The sequence below is a fragment of the Hyperolius riggenbachi genome, chromosome 6 (genome assembly GCF_040937935.1).
Source record: "Hyperolius riggenbachi isolate aHypRig1 chromosome 6, aHypRig1.pri, whole genome shotgun sequence".
Lineage (NCBI taxonomy): Eukaryota > Metazoa > Chordata > Amphibia > Anura > Hyperoliidae > Hyperolius > Hyperolius riggenbachi.
The window spans coordinates 271,259,628-271,284,127 of NC_090651.1; the positions used below are offsets into that span (position 1 = coordinate 271,259,628).

Sequence of the window (24,500 nt, forward strand, 5' to 3'; positions counted from 1 at the left end):
TGCTTTTCTACACCTACCTTGTATGCAGTCCTTCTTAAGGTCTAGCCGTTCAAGTAAGGGAATGAGGTAGGCTCCACTCTTGCCAGTTCCATTCTTAGCTCTAGCCAAGATATCCCTACCAGACAAAGCAATAGGAATGCTTTCCTCCTGAAGTAAAAATAGATTTGTTTAGTGCCAAAACCCAACTCCCTAAGGTCAACCTTATTTTAGTCAACAAACCTGTATTGGAGATGGTTTCTCCCATCCCATCTCAAAAATTCCCATAAGCAGCTCTCTTTTTAAACAGTAATCTTCAAATTCATTGCCTTTCGTGGAGGTGACATCCTGCACAAACCAGATTAAACAATTGTAAAGACTTACCGTCATCAAAACCATTTAATACAGACGGAAAAAATATATTTTGCAAATCTGTTGCTCCAGCACTGCATATACAGTATATGTATACATTTGACAACACTCATTTTGGCACCAGTGTGAGCTTTCAGCAATGTAATGCTAGTTTTACCAGTGGTTTAATGATTACACTCTGTATGACTGCTTCTAATTAATTCTCCCTAAGGGCACTGGGCATGTTGCAATACCATAGACATGTGGCGCTGTCACAGTATACAGTATAGCATTCTCCAAGGCTCATAATTTTTGCCTAATTTTATTTTTAAGTCAAGTTATAAAAAATAGAAACAGATTTAAATAACATGCGTATGTGACAATTTAATTGCAGCTGAACCCTCTTATAGTAAACTCCAAGGGACCAGGAAAAGTAGTTTACCATATCACAATTGGCCATATATTGTATATTTATACAGAAAGTTGTTAGGACCTGGGGAATGAGTTTACTTCACCCAGAGGTTTACTATAATATTCTACTGTACCACTATATGCGTATATCCAAGTGTGGATCACAGCTCATGTTAAACCTTGTGTTAATGTTTCCCAAGCAAAGTGACATTTTTTGGCATGAGGATTCTTGCATGACAGAGTTGAGGAGAGTAGAGAAATGAAAGTGGTCAGTTCATTACTGGAAACTAAATATTCTGGTGATGGACATTGCTACATGCATACGTATGCAATTAATGAAGGGGCAAGTCTTATGGTATAAAAGGAGCTAGATTAGGCTGAAAGTGGGGATTTTGCTTTGCTCTAGGATATAGGTGACATGTATACTTTTATGCAATTTTTTGGCAGCTCTCCTATAAATGGGCTTCTAACTCATCTTACAGCATTACTAGAACAGGGAGTAGTAAGACTGCTGTGTTTGGACAAGTTGTGTTTGAACAGAGGCTTTAAATATATAGTAAAGCAGCAATACCTGTATTAACTATGAAATGTAACTAAAAAGTATCTATATCTCACCGAAGTCTTAATTCGAAGATCTTTTGGAGGGAGTTTTAATGTCTTCTTCCAGTCATCACCAGGCCTACAAAAGAATCAACACTCTTAAAGCAATCTATTTTGATTTCTGCATTGTACAGTAATTCAGTATACATACACAGTAATAAGTTAGAACATTAAATCTTCAGAAAAGTTAGTTCTATACTCTAATTTACAAAGCAGGAGATGATCAAATTAATGGGGATAAAAAAAATAATATTTAGATTTATTGCTTTCTAGCATAGATTACAGTTTGCATTTGCTTCTCCTGTTAAACAAATGTTATGTTTATGTAAGATTAGAATGATGTAACTAAATGCAACACTACGCCAGCTCGTCACCAGGATAGTGCCAGGCCGGTTTGCTAGGTTTACATAGACCCAGTATATATTTATGCTTTCATTGCATAGTCACTTATTGTTTAAGATCCATGCAAAGAGTAACACGCTTAAAAGACTACTTACCTTGCTTTCTGTATAATGTGAACCATTCAAAAAAAAAAAAAGCAAAGTTTGATACAATAGTATACAGTAGTTTATTATACTTCTGAAAAAGGAAACCATTCTATACTAATTCACGATGCAGAAGAGGTTTGCTTATAGCAATACTGAACTTTCACAGTTTAGCTACATATGTCTCAGGCACTGACACTAAGGTGATAGAAGGCTTACATTAAAATAAAACCAAAAAGGTTGCATTAAGAAATCCCTTTGCCAACCTTTTTACACTAATGTAATTGGTGCAATATGGGATAATAGACTATGAAAATAGAACTTTTATAAACTTTATTCAAAATTGGTGCGCTAAACTCTATCACCCATATGAACATTAAAAATCTGCAACATGAAAAAAGAAACAGAAGGCATACAGATAAATAGAACCCTTCATCTTTATGCTTTGGCTGCAAAGCTCCATTGTCCAAGCGAAGCTCATTGTCCGGTAAGTTGGTGGCCAAGGAGAACATGCAATCAAGTAGCCCACAAGGTCAGCCTAGGAGTCTGGAATGCCATTGTTCTGTATATTGCAGCATGGATCACAGTTCTCGTGATCTTGGAGTGTGTAATAGAAGACAACTCAGACCTTATATCTTTTATGTCAGGATTAATCTAAACGCAAAAAAGCCCTTTGTGTCACTCAAGGCCAACAGACTAAGCATGTTTTGACAGTTCATTTTTTTTGGCAGCCACATGTTTAAGTTACGCACCACCCATTGGGGAGTCACTCCCGTACCTTGAACAATAGTCGGCAAATAAACTATTAACCTGAGTGTCATGTGCTTAATTTTATTCATAGCCTACAAAATGTATTCATACAAAACATGGTTCACACTACATCTAAAATTCTAAAACCAATTACTAAGACATGTGAGCTTCCAATGATAACATCGCACTGTCCCTATGATGGTATACCACCGTATTGATCACCCAGCCTTAGCCTATGCGGCTACTAGATAAGACAAGACAAGACAAATAACATTTATATTGCGCTTTTCTCCTTGCGGACTCAAAGCGCCAGAGCAGAGCAGCAGCCACTAGGGCGCGCTCTATTGGCAGTAGCAGTGTAAGGGAGACTTGCCAAAGGTCTCCTACTGAATTAGTGCTGGCTTACTGAACAGGCAGAGCCGAGATTCGAACCCAGGTCTCCTGTGTCAGAGGCAGAGCCCTTAACCATTACACCATCAGCCAACTAGTAGGCAGCCACACGAGTAAGTATGGAGGGAGCCCCTGTGATGCAGAGAATTGGCTGCATCCGCCGGCCGACTGGCGGAAATGGCGGGACCCGGTACCGGCGAATCCAGGCAGCGGAGGACGGCGGCGTGGGAGCGATCCGTGCGTATGGGGCTGGGGGAAGCCCCAGGTATGTATAAAAGCTTTTCTTTAGATAAGATTCTTTAGATTAGATTTAAGTGCCATCTACTATGTTAGAATTAAATGTAAAGCCGAAGAAAGGTTACGTCTCACATCTTCAAGGTGCATTATGCTGGAACCACTCCAGCATTACAGTTTTGATGGAAAACCTGTAACTTTTACCCTTTTCCCACTATTCAAGTTCCTCTAGTGCTCACATTAGCTGGGCAATGAGGATGTACCAGTAAAAATGTGTCAAATTTCTAAATTAATCAGCAGTTTCATTATTACCAAGTATTTATACAGCACTGACCTCTTCTGCATTGCTTTACAGAGTATAGTAGAATTTTGTTATAAACTCCTCTAGTAAACCTCTGGCTATAGTAAAAACTCAGACTCCAGCTCCTGACCATGCGCCTGTATGAATATACTATGACCAATTTTGATATACCGTATATACTCTGCTATAAGTTGGTAAATTTAGGACTGACTCACTAAAGCAAAACATGTAGGGGTCGACTTAAAGAAGAGCCAGTCAGTCCTAAATTCCCTCTCTTCTAACTATGCTGCAGCGGATCCCTTCTCTCTATCCGTTCTCCTGCTCGTGAATCCAAACTAATCTCCCCCTCCCACCTTCCGGCTGCTAGTGGCCCAGTCTCGCTTTCCTTCCTATGTGGAATGTTTGTATTGAAAAACAGCTGAGCGGATATACAATACCAATTCCACCACGGTGCGCTGTCCTAGGATTTCCCTCTCGGGCTTCCGGTGATGTGCCGCTATTGTCATGCGACGCCATTGGTCACTCGCCGGCTATGAAGGGAGATCATAGTAAAAGCGCTCCGTGGTGGAATAGGTATTGTATATCCACTCAGCAGTTTTACAATACAAACATGCCACACAGGAAGGATAGAGAGGCAGGCCCACTAGCGGCTGGGAAGGTGGGAGGGGGAGATTGGCTTGGAAAAAAATACTGCATTCACGAGATAGAAAGAAGGGGTCCCACTGCAGCATGAGCTGGGCTGACTTACACTTAAGTCTTTAGAAAATTACAGTTTAAGAGGGTCAAATTTTAGGGTTGACTTATACACGAGGTCTACTTATATCAGAGTATATACAGTAGTAACCTGATAAAAGTAAACCAGAGCTTGGTTGGTCAAGACTGACATGTTTTGCAGGAAACCACAAACCTGCACAGGTGGGGGTAATTAGTGTCTCAGCAGAGCTGATTACATACATGTGTGGATTTCCACAAAACATGCACTGTTGGTGGGCCTTGAGGACAGGGCTGGGGAACACTGCAGTGAACTACTAGGCCAGGTCCCTTAACATCTTGTCACTGTCCCTCAGAGGGGCTCTCAATCCAATTTTCACATAAGTTATGACTGTTGTAGTCTAGGAACAATTTAGGGGGAACAAATTCACTTATTTGTATGCATCTGGGGTGTGGGAGGAAACTTTAGTTCCTAGTAGAAACCCACATGGACATGGGGAAAACATGTTAACTGAGCTCTGTTTTATTAAAAACTTGCAACTTCATTTCTGCATGTGAGATGGGTCTAAGGCATTTTGCAACGCATCTCAGTAGATGCATTCCTGGGGCAAAACCTCTAACAAACTTATTTTTATTGGTTAGGAGAATGGAAGAGAAATTCTCAGTGGATTGCAAGATGTAAACTAATATTAAAGTAGCAAGTTGTATATTTCAATTCAACACTTTGCAAAATTGAACCACTTCATGCATGCCATGGGCTGTAGGGTATAAATGCATGTGTGCTCCTGTGGCATGCAAGCACGTCAGCAGGACATTTACAGTGGAGGAAATAATTATTTGACCCCTCACTGCTTTTGTAAGTTTGTCCAATGACAAAGAAATGAAGTCTCAGAACAGTATCATTTCAATGGTAGGTTTATTTTAACAGTGGCAGATAGCACATCAAAAGGAAAATCGAAAAAATAACCTTAAATAAAAGATAACAACTGATTTGCATTTCATTGAGTGAAATAAGTATTTGAACCCCTACCAACCATTAAGAGTTCTGGCTCCCACAGAGTGGTTAGACACTTCTACTCAATTAGTCACCCTCATTAAGGACACCTGTCTTAACTAGTCACCTGTATAAAAGACACCTGTCCACAGAATCAATCAATCAAGCAGACTCCAAACTCTCCAACATGGGAAACACCAAAGAGCTGTCCAAGGATGTCAGAGAAAATTGTAGACCTGCACAAGGCTGGAATGGGCTACAAAACCATTAGCAAGAAGCTGGGAGAGAAGGTGACAACTGTTGGTGCGATTGTTCGAAAATGGAAGGAGCACAAAATGACCATCAATCGACCTCGCTCTGGGGCTCCACGCAAGATCTCACCTCGTGGGGTGTCAATGGTTCTGAGAAAGGTGAAAAAGCATCCTAGAACTACACGGGAGGAGCTAGTGAATGACCTCAAATTAGCAGGGACCACAGTCACCAAGAAAACCATTGGAAACACATTACACCGCAATGGATTAAAATCCTGCAGGGCTCGCAAGGTCCCCCTGCTCAAGAAGGCACATGTGCAGGCCCGTCTGAAGTTTGCCAATGAACACCTGAATGATTCTGTGAGTGACTGGGAGAAGGTGCTGTGGTCTGATGAGGCCAAAATAGAGCTCTTTGGCATTAACTCAACTTGCTGTGTTTGGAGGAAGAAAAATGCTGCCTATGACCCCCACAAAACACCATCCTCACCGTCAAGCATGGGGGTGGAAACATTTTGCTTTGGGGGTGTTTTTCTGCTAAGGGCACAGGACAACTTAATCGCATTAACGGGAAAATGGACGGAGCCATGTATCGTGAAATCCTGAACGACAACCTCCTTCCCTCTGCCAGGAAACTGAAAATGGGTCGTGGATGGGTGTTCCAGCACGACAATGACCCAAAACATACAGCAAAGGCAACAAAGGAGTGGCTCAAGAAGAAGCACATTAAGGTCATGGAGTGGCCTAGTCAGTCTCCGGACCTTAATCCAATAGAAAACCTATGGAGGGAGCTCAAGCTCAGAGTTGCACAGAGAAAGCCTCGAAACCTTAGGGATTTAGAGATGATCTGCAAAGAGGAGTGGACCAACATTCCTCCTAAAATGTGTGCAAACTTGGTCATCAATTACAAGAAACGTTTGACCTCTGTGCTTGCAAACAAGGGTTTTTCCACTAAGTATTAAGTTTTATTGTTAGAGGGTTCAAAAACTTATTTCACTCAATGAAATGCAAATCAGTTGCTATCTTTTATTTAAGGTTATTTTTTCGAATTTTCCTTTAGATGTGCTATCTGCCACTGTTAAAATAAACCTACCATTGAAATGATACTGTTCTGAGACTTCATTTCTTTGTCATTGGACAAACTTACAAAATCAGTGAGGGGTCAAATAATTTCCTCCACTGTATATAGACCCCCTGTGCTCTCCAGCGTGTCCTTGGCAGCAGCCGACTGTTTCGTCATGTCTCGTCACGGTCTAGAATAGTCATGATTTGTCGAAACCAGTAGGGCGGAGGCAAGGACACAACTTGGAGCTCAGAGGAGGCCATACTGAGAGGAACCAGCAGAAAGCAGAAATCCACTCAATGAGTTATGGTGATAAAACGCTGTTTTATGGTTTTTAAATGTGCGAGCATTACCGATTGATATAAAAAAATGATTTGACATATGCTGGATCCTTCTCTGAGGTCATCATAAGAGGAGGACACTGGAAGTTTGGTTGGCAGTCTTAAGTTAGCCAACAAGTGATTCGGATTGAGGCGATCCATGATCAGAGTGCTCTACCAGGACATAAATACAACAAGGACTATGCACACCAAAAACCGCTAGCAGATCCGCAAAATGCTAGCAGATTTTGAAACTTATTTTTCTGTACCGTTTCAGCTAGCATTTTGCGGTTTTGTGAAGCGTTTTTGGTGTAGTAGATTTCATGTATTGTTACAGTAAAGCTGTTACTGAACAGCTGCTGTAACAAAAACGCCTGGCAAACCACTCTGAAGTGCAGTTTTTCAGAGCGGTTTGCGTTTTTCCCATACTTAAGATTGAGGCAGAAACGCACCTGTAATCCAAAATCTGCAGCAGCCCGGGAGTATGCATTTCTGCAAAACGCCTCCCGCTCTGGTGTGCACCAGCCCATTGAAATACATTACCCTAGCGGATCCGCACCCGCAAGCGGATCGCAAAACGCAGCACAACCGCTCTGGTGTGCACTAGGCCTTAGTGTTGGACTGAGGGTTAATTAGGGAAGTGAAGATGGCTCTCAGCTTACTCTTCTGGGGTTCCCTTCGTAGCAGGGTCGGCAACCTCTGCACACGTAGAATCATCGTAGAGTCTTCTGCGCTGTGCAGAATGCAACAGGCCCCTACATAGGTAACCCCTGAAATGTGACTAGAGTAGAGTTGCGGCGAGGGACATGTAGGCTTCTGAGGGCGGGAGGAAGCCCCAGGTAAGAAAATACATGTATTTAGTGAACCTCGTGATCCTTTACCTCAAATGTTCACTGCAACACTGATCTTTTCCAGGATAACAGCAGTACTCAATCTCCTATAGGCTTGTCTGAAAGGTTTGCCCGACTGATAGTTCTGATGTTTTACACACACAAATCCCAAGAAATGCTTTTTGTAGTCCATTTACTAGTTTACCCTTGTGCTGTTCACACAGCAGTTAAAGTGGACCCAAATTAAAAATACAAGATTTCAGAAATAAAATCTATTTTCTAAATTATAATAAATCGTAGCCTTTTTTCAGCTGCATGATGACAAATATAAAATATTTTACATTTATTGGAGGAACCCCTCCCTTCCTTTCAAATTGCCGGGATTCTTCCGGCAAACTGGTGGAGTAGATGGTGTCCGGCAATGGAGGAATTGCTAATGGCTGCCCCCAGTATAACCCTAGCTATGAAAAGAGAAGGGTGAAAAGTACGCACTGAAATGATCATAGGTTTTAAGGAGTGTTCATTTATCTTTGTATGTGTCAGAGTGGTGCAACTAAATATTTTTCATTAAAAAAATGTTTGGTTTGGGTCCGCTTTAAGAACTATCTTGTGGAAAGGATGATTATGTACACAGCTTAAAGAGACTCCGTAACAAAAATTGCATCCTGTTTATCATCCTACAAGTTCCAAAAGCTATTCTAATGTGTTCTGGCTTACTGCAGCATGTTCTACTATCACCATCTCTGTAATGAATCAACTTATCTCTCTCTTGTCAGACTTGTCAGCCTGTGTCTGGAAGGCTGCCAAGTTCTTCAGTGCTGTGGTTCTGTGATGCATCTCCCCCCTCCAGGCCCCTCTCTGCACACTGTGTATTATTTAGATTAGGACAGCTTCTCTCTTATCTTTTACAAGCTGGATAAATCCTCCTCTGAGCTGGCTGGGCTTTCACATACTGAGGAATTACATACAGGCAGAGCTGTCTACACTCTGCATTAAGAAAAAGCCTGACACTTCAGTGGAAGATAGCTGCAGGGGGAAAGAAACACACAAATGATCTCTTGAGATTCAAAAGGAAGGGTGTATACAGCCTGCTTGTGTATGAATGTATTTTCTATGCGTGGACATACTGTACATCAACCTACTTCCTGTTTTGGTGGCCATTTTGTTTGTTTATAAACAAACTTTTTAAAACTGTTTTTAACCACTTTTAATGCAGCGAGGAACGGCGAAATTGTGACAGAGGGTAATAGGAGATGTCCCCTAACGCACTGGTATGTTTAGTTTTGTGTGATTTTAACAATACAGATTCTCTTTAATAATGTTAATATGATGCAAATGGTGAGATGCAGAATTACACAAATTTATTTTGCTTCAAACAATCAATGAATCCCAACCTCTGCTTTGATTGGTCCATTTTCAATCTGCACAATTCTACATGAACACTGAATTATTTGCATCTTATTAACAATCCCTAGTGACAAGCACTATGCAGTTATTTGAGCAGGCCACTCCAGAGCCTTCACTTTATGTTGCTGTAGCCAATGACAGGTCGATTTGGCCTTGTGTTTTGGATCATTGTCATGCTGGGACGTCCAGGCATGTCCCATGCTCAGATTCCTGGCTAATGAGTGCACATTTTCTCCAATATTTTTGGTAACTTCATTCATACTGACAATTCTGACCAAATTTCCTGTGCATTTTTAGCTCATACATATCCCAAAACATTAGTGATCCACCATGTTTCACAGTAGGAATGGTGTACTTCCATCATAGGCCGTGTTGACATCTTCCAAATGTAGTGTTTATGGCTGTGGCCAAAAAGTTCCAATTTTAGTATCATCACTTCAAATGACTGCCAGAAGGCATGTCTGTGCCAATTGGTATATTGTAAGCGGGATACTTTCTCATTTGTAATGGTTTTCTTCAGGCAACTCGACCATGAAGCCTAACCTTCAAGTGCCTCTGTATTGTGCATCCTGAACTGCCACATCACATTCCTTAGTCCTGAAATTCACCTGAAGCCATTTATGGATTTTACCTTGCATCCCAAATCATTTTTCTGGCAGTTGTGGCTGAAATTCTAGTTCGTCTACCTGACCGTGGTTTGGTTTCAAAAGAACCCATAATTTTCCACTCAGTTTGAATCAGAATTTATTTTTCGCCAAGCACGACTGGGTCGTGCCCGGAATTGGGCTTGGCACAAACAGGGCATAGAAACAGTAAATGACACACCAGAGATAGCAATACATCAAACAAGTACAATACGGTAACAGTAATTACATAAGCATTTTTAAAAGAAGAGTTCTTTAGTGCAGGCCTGCTTAGGACTATTCCAGCTAGTAAAGCAAGCAGCCTAAGGAGGGTCCGCTCTTCTTTTGGTGGTGGGGGATGGGAATGAGTCCAGAGAGTTCAGTGATTTGACAGCTGAGGGGAAGAAGCTGTTCCTGTGTCTTGAGGTCCTGGTGTAGATGGCCCAATACCTCAGGCCTGAACGGAGACGACAGAAAAAGCGGGAGCCTGGGTGCGAAGGATCATTTGCGATCCGCAAGGCTCTGGAGCGTAGTCTAGTGTTGAAGAGTAGGTCCAGTGAGGGAAGTGGTTTTCCGATCCTTTCCGCTGACTCTCTGTAGTTTGTGTCTGTCGCTGGCAGAGGAGCCAGCGTACCAGACAAGGATAGAAGAACAGATGACGGATTCGATGGTGGCTGAGTAGAAGCTCGTCAGAAGTTTCTGGTCCATGCCGAACTTCCTCAGTTGGCGGAGGAAGAATAGTCTTTGCTGGGCTTTTCTCTGGGTGCAGGTGGTGTTGGTCTTCCACCTCAGATCGTTGGAGATAGTTGTGACCAGGAGACGAGCGCAGGGGACCCGTGCGACTTGAACACTGCTAATTGGCATTCTCAATTACTTGGATATTTTCTTATATCCCTTCATTGTTTTATAGCATTCAACTACCTTTTCCCACAGATCCTTAGACATTTATTTTGCTTTCCCCATGACTCAGAATCCAAAAAACAGTGCAGCACTGGATGACAGATTGAAGGTTCAGTCAGGAGCCCAAAAACGCATTTATTTTTTATACACACCCACTAATTACAATAAAACCGATCACAGGTGAAGATGGTAACCTTTAATAGACATTAAAAACTGGTCTGTTTCAAGTTGTGTTCATGTTATCAGGTGAAATCACCAGGGTAAACTTTTGATCAAGGTAATTTGGGCAGTTTGTGTTGTGATTAGGACTTCAAAATAGTAAACAGTAGTCTGACAATAAATGATTAGCCAACCACTAACAGCAAGAGAAAAAGTTTGTGCAGTCATTCATATTCTATGGAACAGTTAAAGGGGCACTACAGCGAAAAATTGTAAAAATGTAAAATATGTGCAAACATATACAAATAAGTACCTTTTTCCAGTGTAAAATGAGCCATAAATTACTTTTGTCCTATGTTGCTGTCACTTACAGTAGGCAGAAATCTGACAGAAGCGACAGGTTTTGGACTAGTCCATCTCTTCCTAGGAGATTCTCAGCAAGGCTTTTATTCTTTATAAAGATATTCCCTAAAAAGGATTTAAACAATGATGCTGGCCAGCTTCCCTGCTCCCGGCACAGTTTTTTGGCAGTTTGACAGTGCAACTGCCATTCACTAAGTGCTTTTGAAAATAAATATATCCCTGAGAATCCCCTATAAAGAGATGGACTAGTCCAAATCCTGTCACTTCTGTCAGATCTCTACTACCTACTGTAAGTGACAGCATTATAGGATAAAATTTATGGCTCATTTTACTCTGGAAAAAAAAATGTACTTATTTGAATATGTTTGCACATACTTTAAATTTTACAGTTTTCCGCTGTAGTGCCCCTTTAAGTGCTGTATTTACACTTTCCTGGGGCATTCTTCAACCTAGCGTTGTGCGTGGGCTCCCTCATTGCCCTCCTGTTTTCACCTGTGCTAATCTGGCCAGTTGTATCCAGTCACGCTATTCTGCACATGCATGCCCCCATGCACAGGAGCCCGACAGAGGGCACATGGGCAGAGGAGCACGCAACCAGCCAAATTAGCGGATGTAACTACCAGAGAACGGAGTGGCCAGAGAGGATGGCGAGGAAGGCCATGGACCGCATGGAGCTGGACGAAGCCCCAAGTATAAGTACAGCACTATTATAAGTCTCAGGTTTCCTTTAAGCAATCAAATTGTGCCAGGGTATTTAAACTTCTAAGCACAATTGTACTTTAAGAGTGCTGACCTTGCCTGGAATGAGTTTCACTGCAAGTACAGCCCACTAGATAGTAAATGTATTCAGTTTGAAGCCACTGCATATGACTGCTCCATTTTGAAGCAGCATAAATTTGCACAACCTAGTGGCTTATGTGACTTGCATAGTGGCTTCTATAAGACACTGGGAAGTGTTAGAAAGTTGTAAAGGTTTCAAATGCTGGCTGGTGGACTGGGTCAGTTTGATTTGATTTAAAATTTGCCAGCTACACGATTCGGCCATAAACTTTGAACGCATTCATAGCAAAAGGTTGATATATGGGTATCAGTTTCAAAACTGAGTGTTGAATACCCTGATAAGAGATTGCGCTATTGACAGATTGACTTAGATAAGAGGCAATCGCGAAAAATAAAAATTAATGCATAGAAGTGTACATTTCTCCCTGAGTAAAATGCACTATAAATTACTTATGTCACAGTAGGTAGTGCTCAAAATCTGACTGATTTTGAGCAAGTCTATCTCCTTGAGGAGGGGGGGGGGGGGGGGGTCTTATTTTCTTTATTTACAAAAGCACCTACTACCAAAATAGTATGAAAAAGTATAGAGAAGGTGACTGACATCTTTGTCTAGATCTTTTCTAAGGCATGCTTTTGTAACAAAATAAAATTATACTTAGAATCACCTGAGGAAATTGACTATTCCAAAATCTGTCATCTTTTTACTGTCTACTCCGACAGCAACATAGGAAAATGAATATTCTGGTGTTTGATGAAGACTAAACTCTTGCACTGGACAAAAAGGAAAACAGAAACCCCCCCTGTATATTTAGAGTTTAGACTGTCTAATTCCCCCTCATCTGTGACTAAGCACACTGATTTGACCCCTTATGCTAGGAATACACAGCTCGATTTTGAGCCATTTAGATGGCTCGATAGATAATTTCCGACATGTCCGTTCTCCGGCCTGATCGCTTCTGCGCTCGATCGGAACAATGGGAAAAGATAAGAAAAACAAATTGAAGATAAGACTCAGGCTCGAAATCGAGCTGGGAATCGATCGGGCGGGATAATCGAGCCTCAAAAACATACAGTGTATTCCCAGCATAAAGGTAGCCATACACTGGTCGATTTGCCATCAGATAGATCCCTCTCTGATCGAATCTGATCAGAGAGGGATCGTATGGCTGCCTTTACTGCAAACAGATTGTGAATAGATTTCAGCCTGAAACCGATTTACCATCTGCTGAGCTGCCGCTTGTCCCCCTCCATTACCTGAAGCCTGGTCTAGGGCATCTTCTCCGCATCCGCGTATAAACTTTGTCACTCCAGTGACAGCGGAAGTTCAAATAGAGCGCCCTCTATTTGTACTTCCGCTGTCACTGCAGTGACACAAGAAGTGCCCGGATGCCAGAATACGGAAGGTGATGCGGAGAATATGCCAGCCAGGAGGTGATGCGGAGAAGATGCTGGGAGCCAGCTTCAGGTAATGTATACCTGCGTCGATCGTACGCCGCTAGCGATGCGCTCCCTACCCGCGGGCAATCGGCAGTTAATTTTCGCACGGAGCTATCGACAGGACCGATCTATTTCGGTACGAGATAGATCGAAATTTAGCGTGTACCATGAACGATGTGACAGATTCGATCCCAGTGACCAAATCTGCTGTCGATCGGCGGGTAATCGGCCTAGTGTATGGCCAGATTCAGAGTTACCTGCCACAGATTTCCAACATGTTGGAAATTATCTAACCATTTGCCTAGCAATTAGACATTTTTCTACTCAGCAGGAGATAACCAGAAGACAATGCACCAGAGATAATGACCAGTCTCTACAGAAAAAAATCTGCCTAGTACACACCATAAAATTTTCTGTAAGATTGTCCGTCATGCTGGGGATACACTGTACGTTTCTGTATTGTGTATCGACCAGCTGATCCGGCCAGCTGATAATATTCACAAGACGAGCGGTAATCAATCCGCGCGGACGAGCGGGGATCGATCCAGCGGCTAATCGACCGCCGGATCGACCCGTGTATTGCCAGCATTAGATTTACCTGCCAGATAGATAATTTCCAACACGTTGGAAATTATCTAACCATCTATCTGCCTAGCAATGAAGCATTGTTCTACTCAGCAGGAGATAAACAGAAGACAATGCACCAGAGATAATGACCAGTCTCTACCAGTACTTTACAGAAAATTGTATGGTGTGTACTAGGCCTTACAGAAAATTGTATGGTGTGTACTAGGCCTTACAGAAAATTGTATGGTGTGTACTAGGCCTTACAGAAAATTGTATGGTGTGTACTAGGCCTAACAGAAAATTGTATGGTGTGTACTAGGCCTAACAGAAAATTGTATGGTGTGTACTAGGCCTAACAGAAAATTGTATGGTGTGTACTAGGCCTAACAGAAAATTGTATGGTGTGTACTAGGCCTAACAGAAAATTGTATGGTGTGTACTAGGCCTAACAGAAAATTGTATGGTGTGTACTAGGCCTAACAGAAAATTGTATGGTGTGTACTAGGCCTAACAGAAAATTGTATGGTGTGTACTAGGCCCAACAGAAAATTGTATGGTGTGTACTAGGCCCAACAGAAAATTGTATGGTGTGTACTAGGCCCAACAGAAAATTGTATGGTGTGTACTAGGCCCAACAGAAAATTGTATGGTGTGTACTAGGCCCAACAGAAAATTGTATGGTGTGTACTAGGCCCAACAGAAAATTGTATGGTGTGTACTAGGCCCAACAGAAAATTGTATGGTGTGTACTAGGCCCAACAGAAAATTGTATGGTGTGTACTAGGCCCAACAGAAAATTGTATGGTGTGTACTAGGCCCAACAGAAAATTGTATGGTGTGTACTAGGCCCAACAGAAAATTGTATGGTGTGTACTAGGCATAACAGAAAATTGTATGGTGTGTACTAGGCATAACAGAAAATTGTATGGTGTGTACTAGGCATAACAGAAAATTGTATGGTGTGTACTAGGCTTAACAGAAAATTGTATGTTAAAATCTAATGCTGGGCATACACGATTAGATCCAGCGGATCGATTAGCCGCTGGATTGACTCCCGCCGCGTCCCCCCAGATCGATTCCCGCACGTCCCCGTGGGCGCTTCCTTATCTTCCACTCGATTTCCGCTATTGTCCGCCTGCGAGTATTGAGCGGGGTATCGATCCGCGCGGTGATCGGACCTGTCTGAAATCAATAGAGCCATCAGCAGCTCGATTGATAAATATCTACCAGTGTATGCCCAGCATAACAGAAAATTGTATAGTGTGTACTAGGTATTAAACTGTTAAGCTGGGTACACAGATTTTCTGGCCGATTTACTGTCAGATCGATTTCCAACATGTCCGATTTGCTGTCCAATCAATTTCCGAGCACTTTCCTATCGATTTTCTATTAAGATGAACGGAAATTGATCAGAAAATGCTCAGAAATTGATTGGAAAGCAAATCGGACATGTTGGAAATAATCGATCTGACAGTAAATCGGACATAAAATCTCAGTGTACCCAGCATAAGCTGAGAGCTCAATTGTAAACACAAGATGTTAATATGCCTGCTTCCATGAAAGCAGGAAGTTAACAATGCAGATTTATTGTAGGATATCAGTTGTAACAAAAATGTTTTTCTTTAAAGCTTATTATGCCTATCTTATCTTAAATTTCAGGTACACTTTAAATCTCTACACACTTCACACACTATAATTATATATATATTTTAGAGTGAAGGAGTCTCTGCTCGTCGTTCTCCTTCCACCTTGTAGGGGAGCACTGCCGTGGCAACTGAAATGGACCCAAACTGTGTGGCTGCCACTGGCAGTGTTTGGGCCGGAGGCAGCCACAGAGTTTTGGTCCATTTACAAGTGATGCATTACCAATTGCAACATGTCCCAACAGAGAATATAACTGGCACCTTTCTTTATGAAGGTACTGCAGAGACACATAAGCAAATGTATAATTTATATTCATTAAAGAAAAAAAAAAAAAAGATGCAGGGTAGACCAACTTAAACTGGACACAGTATTAAAGGGGTTCTGTGGGGGGTAAAATAAAACAAAAAGTGTCACTTACCTGGGGCTTCTACTAGCCACCTGCCAGCTATTAAGTCCCACGCCATCACTGAAACCTCCGAAGCTAGTCACTAGTGACCAGCTAATTATTCCTCTAACCAGATGAATAGCTCTAAGGCTGTGGCCGCGCGAGTCATCAGGAGCTTACTGTGCAGTCGCAGTACAAGAACACATTGTACTGCACCTACGCAGTAAGCTCCCGAGGACACGCAGCGCTATTCGTCTAGTTAGACGAATTAGCTGGTCACCAGGGGGCTTGGGGCTACAGCTGCAGGGGGCCAGTAGAAGCCCCAGGTAAGCGACAGTTTTATTTTACAGCCCACAGAACACCTTGAGGCCTCTTGCACACTGCAAGTGATTCCGATTCAGAGTCCGCTTTTTAATCAGTTTTTACAGCCGATTCAGATTCCGATTTGCAGTTTGCTCCCTGCACACTGCAAATCGGAATCTGAATCGGATGTAAAAACTGATTAAAAAGCAGAATCTGAATCGCTTGCAGTGTGCAAGAGGCCTTAAAGGGACTCGAAGCTCAACTAAAGGAAACGTTTTATACGTTCCAGCCCCATACGATCAGATCGCTCCCACGCCACCATCCTCTGCTCGCAGCTCCGATACCGGGTCCCCGCACTTCTGTCACTTGGGGACAGTCTACGTCAGAGAAGTGCACCCTCAACGTATCACTCCAGTGCCTGCTGGAGAGATACACAAATAGCCCACTTCTGTGTAGACTGGCCGACTGACGGTAGTGCTGGGATCCAGTATCGGAGCTGCGAGCAGAGGATGGCAGCGTGGGAGCGATCCAAGCGTATGGGGCTGAAGGAAGCTCCAGGTATGTATAAAACGTTTCCTTTAGTTGAGCTCAGAGTCCCTTTAAAGTCCAGTTTCAACCCACTTTAGAGGGTTGAAACTGGCGCACTTCGGTGCATTTTTCAGGACCACATAGGTGCAATAAAATATGCATTGCTTTAAAAAAAATGCATAGTTAGGTACAAATATGCTCATGCACTAAAAACACAATTAACCATTTCAGCTGTGCAGACATGACCTTCACGCCTGCAGCGGCGGGTGCTCTAGCCGCAGGGACGCATCAGTCACGTCCCTGCAGTTGCCAGCTGTGTGCGCGATCGCGGGGAGTCTGGAGCCAGGTAGGATTGGCTACCGGGGTCTGAAGTCCCCTAAGCCAATCCATCAGTGTGCAGCAAGAATGATCGCGGTTTTTGATCAAAAACAGCGATCATTCTAATCAGGAACAGGCAGACCGTGTTTTTGTGATTGTGCACGAGCACAGGCGTGCACATGCGCAATCGTGATTGGCACAGCAGCAGGGGGGATTGGCAGAAGAGGACATGTGTCCTCTGAGCCAATCCCAGCCAGGAAACTGAGAATGATGGCTGTTCCAGCAAATGAACAGTCATCCTCATAAAAGTTTGCAAAACATACACAGTGACACAGTATATCAAAGAGTATCTCTAAGCAGATCTGTCACCTCAGAGCTGATTAAAGAGCTGAAAGGAGCTGCTAAAGATATTCTTTGATAATAAAAGAACGTTTTTCACACAATTAAAAAAAACAAAAACAAAAAAAAAACCTTATATCCCATACCAACCTTATAATACTGTCCCACTCAGGTAAATAACTTTAGTTTTCCCTTTCTATTTTTTTCTCTCTCCTCTGTATACCTCTCTGTGTACATTATCGTATACATCTCCATATACGTCCCTCCCTAAGCCCCACAAAAAAACCCCCATCTTTCTATCTCGATCGATCCATCCAACGATCGATCTATCGATTGATCAATCTATCGTTCCATCTGTATCTATCCAGGTAGCATAATGGCAAAGAGGCTTTTCACCGTTGAAGAGGCCTGCGTCTATTTGCAGCAAAGCAGCGAGAGTGAGGAGGGGTCATCAGGCAGCAAGTGGATACCTTTCACTGACTGAGTCGCTGTCCGACAGGGACTCAAACTCAGAGTCAGAGCGGCCATCTCACAGGGTGAGAGTAGAAGTAGAGGCACAGCTTAGGGACAGTAGTTTGGCTAGTGAAGAGCAGCCAGGTCCCAGCAATGTGGCTAGTGGCAGTGGTCAGCCAGGAGGTGGCCAAGGGTAAGCAAATTACCATCAGAGATAATGATCGCTCAGTGGTCGCCTCCATGTATGGTGCTGCCAGACATCCCTGCTTTCACAGCAGCAAGCGGTATTTTTAGTGCCCACCGAAGATCTGCAGCCTGCTGACTTTTTTGCTCTTTATAGAGGAGAGCATTTTATAGCATATTGTGCAGCAATCTAACCTCTATGCTACACAGTATATCTGACAATCCTACCACTCGTTTAGCTGTGAGCTGGACCCCCACGAATGTGCCTGAGCTGAAGGTATTTATTGGCCTGACGTTAAACATGGGCCTAGAAAAAAACTCAGCTTTGTGATTATTGGTCAAGAAACGCCATCACCTGCATGCCCGTTTACGCAGCAACTATGAAGAGGGAGCGCTATGAAATGCTGATGAAAGGTTTGCATTTCAATGACACATCTGCACAGGGACGATCCAGCGCATAACCACCTTTTCAAATTGAGGCCTCTTTTATCCCATCTAAGGGCCTTTTTTCACTAGCCTGCGATTTGCTTCTGATCGCAAATCGCAAGGTACATTAAACTAATGGAAACTGCAGCAGCATTTTCCATTAGTGCGATCAGATTGCGATGCGATTTTGGTCAAAGCGCAATAGTTGTCCTGCCGCGTTTTGTATACGATTGAGCTGGACTATAATGAGTATAGTAGCTCAATCGCAATCGCATGGTGGAAATTGAAACGCGATTGCGATCGGAATCGCGATCGCATTTCATAGTGGAAAAGAGCCCTCAGTGATAAATTCAAAAGGGGTCTAAATGCCTGGAAAGAATATAGCGGTAGATGAGTCCCTATGTCATTTCATGGCAGGCTTGGCTTCAGGCAATCTATCCCCAGCAAATGTGCTTGGTATGGTATTAAGTTTTATAAACTGTGTGAAAGAGGTACAGGCTACACATTTGACTTTAGGGTTTATGAAGGCGAGGACTTATCTGGAAGTTGCTGGGTGCCCACCGTACATTAGTACTGGCAAAATTGTCATTGACTTGATAAGTCAATGAACAAAGGGTACCATTTGTACATTGACAGTTTATGTCCGTGTACCACTTTAAATTTTTGTATGCAGCACAAACCGTAGCCTGTGGAACCGCAAAGCCAAATCGCCAAGGTCTGCCCCTGGAGGTCGTCAACAAAATTGAATAAGGGAGAGGTGTGTAGTCTCCGCAGCAATTAAAATTTAAGGACAAGAGGGATGTGTTGATGCTGACAACCATCCACAATGAGACTACCACGACAGCACTGTCACGGAGAGAGGAGATCCAGAAGCCCGTGGCTATTGTTGAATACACCAAGAATATGGGAGGCGTTGATTTTGCAGACAAAATGTTGGCTTTATACTAAGTGCGGAGGAAGCGAAAGGCATGGTACTAGAAGGTGGCAATAACTTTTGTGGTTTACAAAAAAATCTGGCAATGGAGCCTCATATCTAAAACAAAAAGTGTCACTTACCTAGGGCTCCTGCTAGCCACCTGGCAGCTATTAAGTCCCACGCAATCACTGAAGCCTCCAACGTTACACCCTGGTGACCAGCTAATTATTCCTCTAACCAGATGTATACACCTCAGGTAATCAGCACACAGGCCAACAGGATTCGGAAGAGGTAATGCGACTTCGCAACACATTTTATTGCCCCACTGCCCCCAAATCCTGGAAAACAGTACCCCCCAAAAAAGTGCAGAGTGTGTGCCAGACACCAAATAAGGAGAGACTCCCGATATTACTGCCCATCACGACCAGGACTGTGCCTTATTGGTTGTTTTGAGGCCTACCATTCACTGCTGAACTATTAGACTTTTTATTATTACTTATCCCTGACAGCTAAAGATTTGCAAACATCGAATTTCACACAGAAACTGAGAGAACATACAAACTCCTTGCAAATAATTTCTTTGCAATAACTGAACCATTGCCCTAACATTGCAAAGCAAGACTACTAATGTCTTGGACTCTTTCTGCTGACCATAATCTGGATTTCTGACCTTGGCTGATTATTTTTCTTGGCTACCACTGGCTTGGCTGATAACCACCCTCCTGCGACTGGCTTTTGGATCGATTCCACTATACTACTGAATTTGCTGCATGTTAGACCTCCAAGGGTAAGTCCCAATATGTTTGTCATGCTTGTTCTAGGGAAATATAGGCCTTGTTTTAATCATCCATCCTTTGGTGAAAGCTGAGAGAATGAACTTCACTCAGAGTGGGCCTAATGCTAACAGCAATACATGCCCTCAGTATATTTTGCAGAATTGCTCATTAAAAACAATGCACACCTTAGAGCTAACAATCTACTACAGGCCCAACTATTTTAGAAATTGGCCATATGTGGCACCATTTTAAACCATGGAGTATCATGTCAATATATTTTGAGGCGATATAAAGCTTAGGCCTATGTCATATGAAAATATATTTAACAGTCAAACATTTTGCAAAATGTGATTTTTAATTTAACCTCCCTAGCATTCAATTTCCCCAGGATGTCTGTGCAAACAGTGATGAAATTTATAACTTTTTCCTGTAACTTGCCAAAATGTGTCAAGCAAGGGTCTAGTATACAGTGCAGGAGTATATTGATGTGTATGCACGTGTATACTGTTCACAGCATGTTTTGTTTGGACATATCTGTCAATACCGCTAGGGAGGTAATGGTCAAGTTTGGGAAAATGTCAGGAAATACTACACGAGTCGGCAGCTTACAAAACACCCATATTTGAATAGCCCTGGTTGTCAGCTTTCCACAATAGTGACATGTGTGGCCTTTTTCTCATTCTGGGGCTATGGAAAGAAAGAATGGCACTATAACAATTCCTGCAAAAAATGAACTGCAAAAATGCCAGACGCACCTTGAGAATAATTGCCTGCTGTGCATCTAGATGGTTTTCAAATGATGCATATGTGGTCTCATTTTTATCATAACGAGTTGACGAATACATTTGGATGCGCCTTATAGCTTGAACCCACGTTACATAGAAAATAGGTAGGGACATACTCAATGCATCATGAAAAATAATGTAATTTTCAATATGATCAAATGTGGGAAAGTTTCAGCAAAACTACACGAATCGGCAGCTTACAAAACACCCATATTTGAATAGCCCTGGTTGTTAGCTTTCCACAATGGTGACATGTGTGGCTTTTTTCTCATGTACTGACTTCTGGAGCTATGGAAAGTATGGCGCTAAAATATTTTGTGGAAAAATTGCGCTGTACAAAGCCACGAAGGACACTTCGTCGTTAATGGCATGCTAGTTGCCCAGATAGTTATCAGATTACATATATGGGGTATTTTTTATTTTTTTTTAAGCGTGGTAAGTTGTAGAATAGATTTTAGGGTTTTTTGGGTTGAGGCATGTCTTGTGAATTACTTTTAGTCACATTCTGAACCAAAATCAATATTTTTTATTTTCATATGTTCAGTAACAAAATATAAAGCTTGTAAAAATAAAACAAAGTTACAGAATCTAAAACAGACTACATAAATAGTTACCTTACGGACTCCGCTTTTTAAATATGTATGCCATGAAGGTGTATTACTGTTATATGTGCATATAAAGTCTTGCAGTTATTGCAAGGGAAAAATTAGAGAATGAAAAACAATGTAGAAAAAAAATACACCCTTACTTCCAAATATTATCCCCATACATTGCACTAGGGACATAATGTAAATGTTGGGTTTACCAGGACAAATGGGCAAATAAAATGTGTGGGTTTTATGTACGGTATTTATTTTTTAAAACAGTGGATGGAAATGATGAAATAGCGCAATTTTTTTCATGCATAAAGAACACCAATTTGGGGACTGAATAGAAGGAGCGCTGAAATGTCAAAATTCGTCTCGTCCATAAGGTGAAAACCTGCGGGCTGAAATGGTTAAACAGTCACCAACATGCAATGTGTAAATAAGGCTGTATACAACTGTCCTGCTGATGTGTAGTATTTTGATGATTCTCTGCTCTATGTATGGAAGGCTCTCACAAGAACAAAAGTATACTTACTTAATACCAGTTGCCATACTCTGTGCTTGCTGCTGACTTCCGTTATTGATTGTGCTGGCGTTCTTCAGCTGGTTTATTTGCTGTGTCTGTGTTACCCCACTTCCAGGCCCTTGGCTCTGTTTCACTGGGCCCCTCAATTGCCCATTCTGACTGGATAGACCCATTAAAATAGGGTTCTCTGTTCTTGTGGTGCTCATTTTGTTTTCTATTAGTGTCCCTTTGTAAGTTTTTCAACTTCACAAGGTTTGAAAGTCAGTACAGAGACTGTAATAACAGCTTATAAGACTCTTCAAATGAAGAGATAAAGTCTTGCTCAGTAAATGAGTCCTAAATGCAACATAAACAAGTGCTTGTTCTTGCTGAAGTCTTTGAACTGCGAAGTCACTTGCTCTGATGCACCAAATCAACTTTATAAAAAAGCCTTTAGACGTTGATGAAATTCGTTCAATGAATAAAACCTGAAAGAAAAGTAACAATTACTACGAAGCTGTAAATAAGCAAAACTATAAAAAAAAAAATTCCCATCTACTTCTACCTCCATGCTAAAAGACCAGGATAGACAACGAGATGCAAAAAATGGGATGGCCATGATCTTTATAAAGCAAATTCCAAACCCAGGCAAGTTGACAAATATAGCCCAGTTTAAATAACTGCACCAGGATTATACAATCACAAAAACTTAATACAATCTACAATATGCTATGAATCAAACTGGTGAGTCCTGGAACCCACTAGAGCAGTTTTTTGAGCGCTTTCAATCGCTACCGATTTCCCTAAATGCTCAGCTAATGTAAACCGATGGGACAGATTCCACTGGAGCGATTGCGATTAAGGAAATCGCAATTGCAGGACATGCAGCATTTTGGGAACATTTCTATTCTAAATGTATAGGAGCAGGGAAATAGTTCTCAAAATTGCTAACACTATCACAAATCACTAGCGATTACGCTTTGCTCTTTTTAGTGGGTTCCAGGCCTTCAACCATTCTATACTATAGCATGCTGGCCACCTACAGGCGAAACTTGAAAAATCAGATCATGCAAAAGTTCATTTCAGTAATTCAACTTAACCTTCCTGGCGGTAAGCTCGAGCTGAGCTCGGGCTATGCCGCCGGAAGGAACCGCTCAGGCCCCGCTGGGCCGATTTGCATAATTTTTTTTTTGCTGCACGCAGCTAGCACTTTGCTAGCTGCGTGCAGTGCCCGATCGCCGCCGCTACCCGCCGATCCGCCGCGCCCCCCCCCAGACCCCGTGCGCTGCCTGGCCAATCAGTGCCAGGCAGCTCTATGGGGTGGATAGGAATCCCCTTTGACGTCACGACGTCATCCCGCCCCGTCGCCATGGCGACGGGGGAAGCCCTCCAGGAGATCCCGTTCTTTGAACGGGATCTCCTGATCGCCGGCGGCGATCGGAGGGGCTGGGGGGATGCCGCTGAGCAGCGGCTATCATGTAGCGAGACTTTGTCTCGCTACATAAAAAAAAAAAAAAAAAAAAATTTAAAAAAAAGATTTGCTGCCCCCTGGCGATTTTTTAGCAAACCGCCAGGAGGGTTAAAAAGTGAAACATGGATTATAGAATATTGTGAAAAGGTCCCAGGAAGCGCTTCTTGGGTCGTGGCTTAGCTTCCAATTGGAGGAAGCAAGCTGAGGCAGGGAGCCACGCTATGGAGCACAAGAGGATTGACATGTCCAGGTAAATAGCCTAGCGACAAGTAGATTGTCGCTAGCCTGGCAGTATTTTTCAGGGGGGAGGGGGGTGTTATCACAGGAGAGCATGGGGAAGGACTGGGGCCGGTCCAGAACAACAGCACAGAGGCATGTCATTGTCAACAGGACATGCCTGTGTCTTATTAAGATTTCAAATATCCACCTAGTATTCTCTTTAGACAGCAGAAACCCTGCAACATGTAATCTGCCTAGGCACATGTTATGTTTATGCTGTCTCACCCACAATCTTTTACAATTGTTTACTGTGATAGTTCGGCCTCATTTGCAATGCATATGTCTGTGTTCTCAATGCAGAATTGCATTACCCTAGACAGCAACATTAATGTAATCCAGTATTTTCATGGGAAAAACTGAGCTGTACACTTTGCACATGGCATTTACATTTGTAGAAAAAAAGAATGTGCAGGTTTTAATATTCAGAATGTGTGTGTTATTAATTTGAAACACAAATGTGAACAATGACTTTATAACTACCATACAAAAATGCTTGTTTGGCTGTTTGCTAGTATAGTAGTACAATAATATACTGCCTTATGACAGTATGGGAACTAGGAAATGTCTCCACTGGCACATTGTGAAGGAAAATTAAGTTACAAACTGCCAGTTATCCAAAGCATCAGGCTTTTCAAGAGAAAGCCACAGGCGCATCAAGATCGCCTGTACAGAATGTTATCCAAAATAATCACAACAGGTGCT

At 42.4% G+C, this 24,500-nt stretch overlaps 1 protein-coding gene across 2 annotated transcripts in view; it reads right to left on the reverse strand.

Annotated features, from left to right (window-relative positions):
- Positions 1-24,500, reverse strand: part of DDX6 (DEAD-box helicase 6) — a 54,219-nt gene that overhangs the window by 21,672 nt on the left and 8,047 nt on the right. For both annotated transcript variants that reach the window (XM_068240821.1, XM_068240822.1), the window contains exons 2-5: positions 22,079-22,536; positions 1,354-1,417; positions 220-324; positions 18-147 (exon numbers count right to left, since the gene is read on the reverse strand). In XM_068240821.1, coding sequence (XP_068096922.1) covers positions 18-147; positions 220-324; positions 1,354-1,417; positions 22,079-22,275 — 496 coding nt within the window. In that variant the 5' untranslated portion in view covers positions 22,276-22,536. The remainder of the gene's footprint in view (positions 1-17; positions 148-219; positions 325-1,353; positions 1,418-22,078; positions 22,537-24,500) is intronic.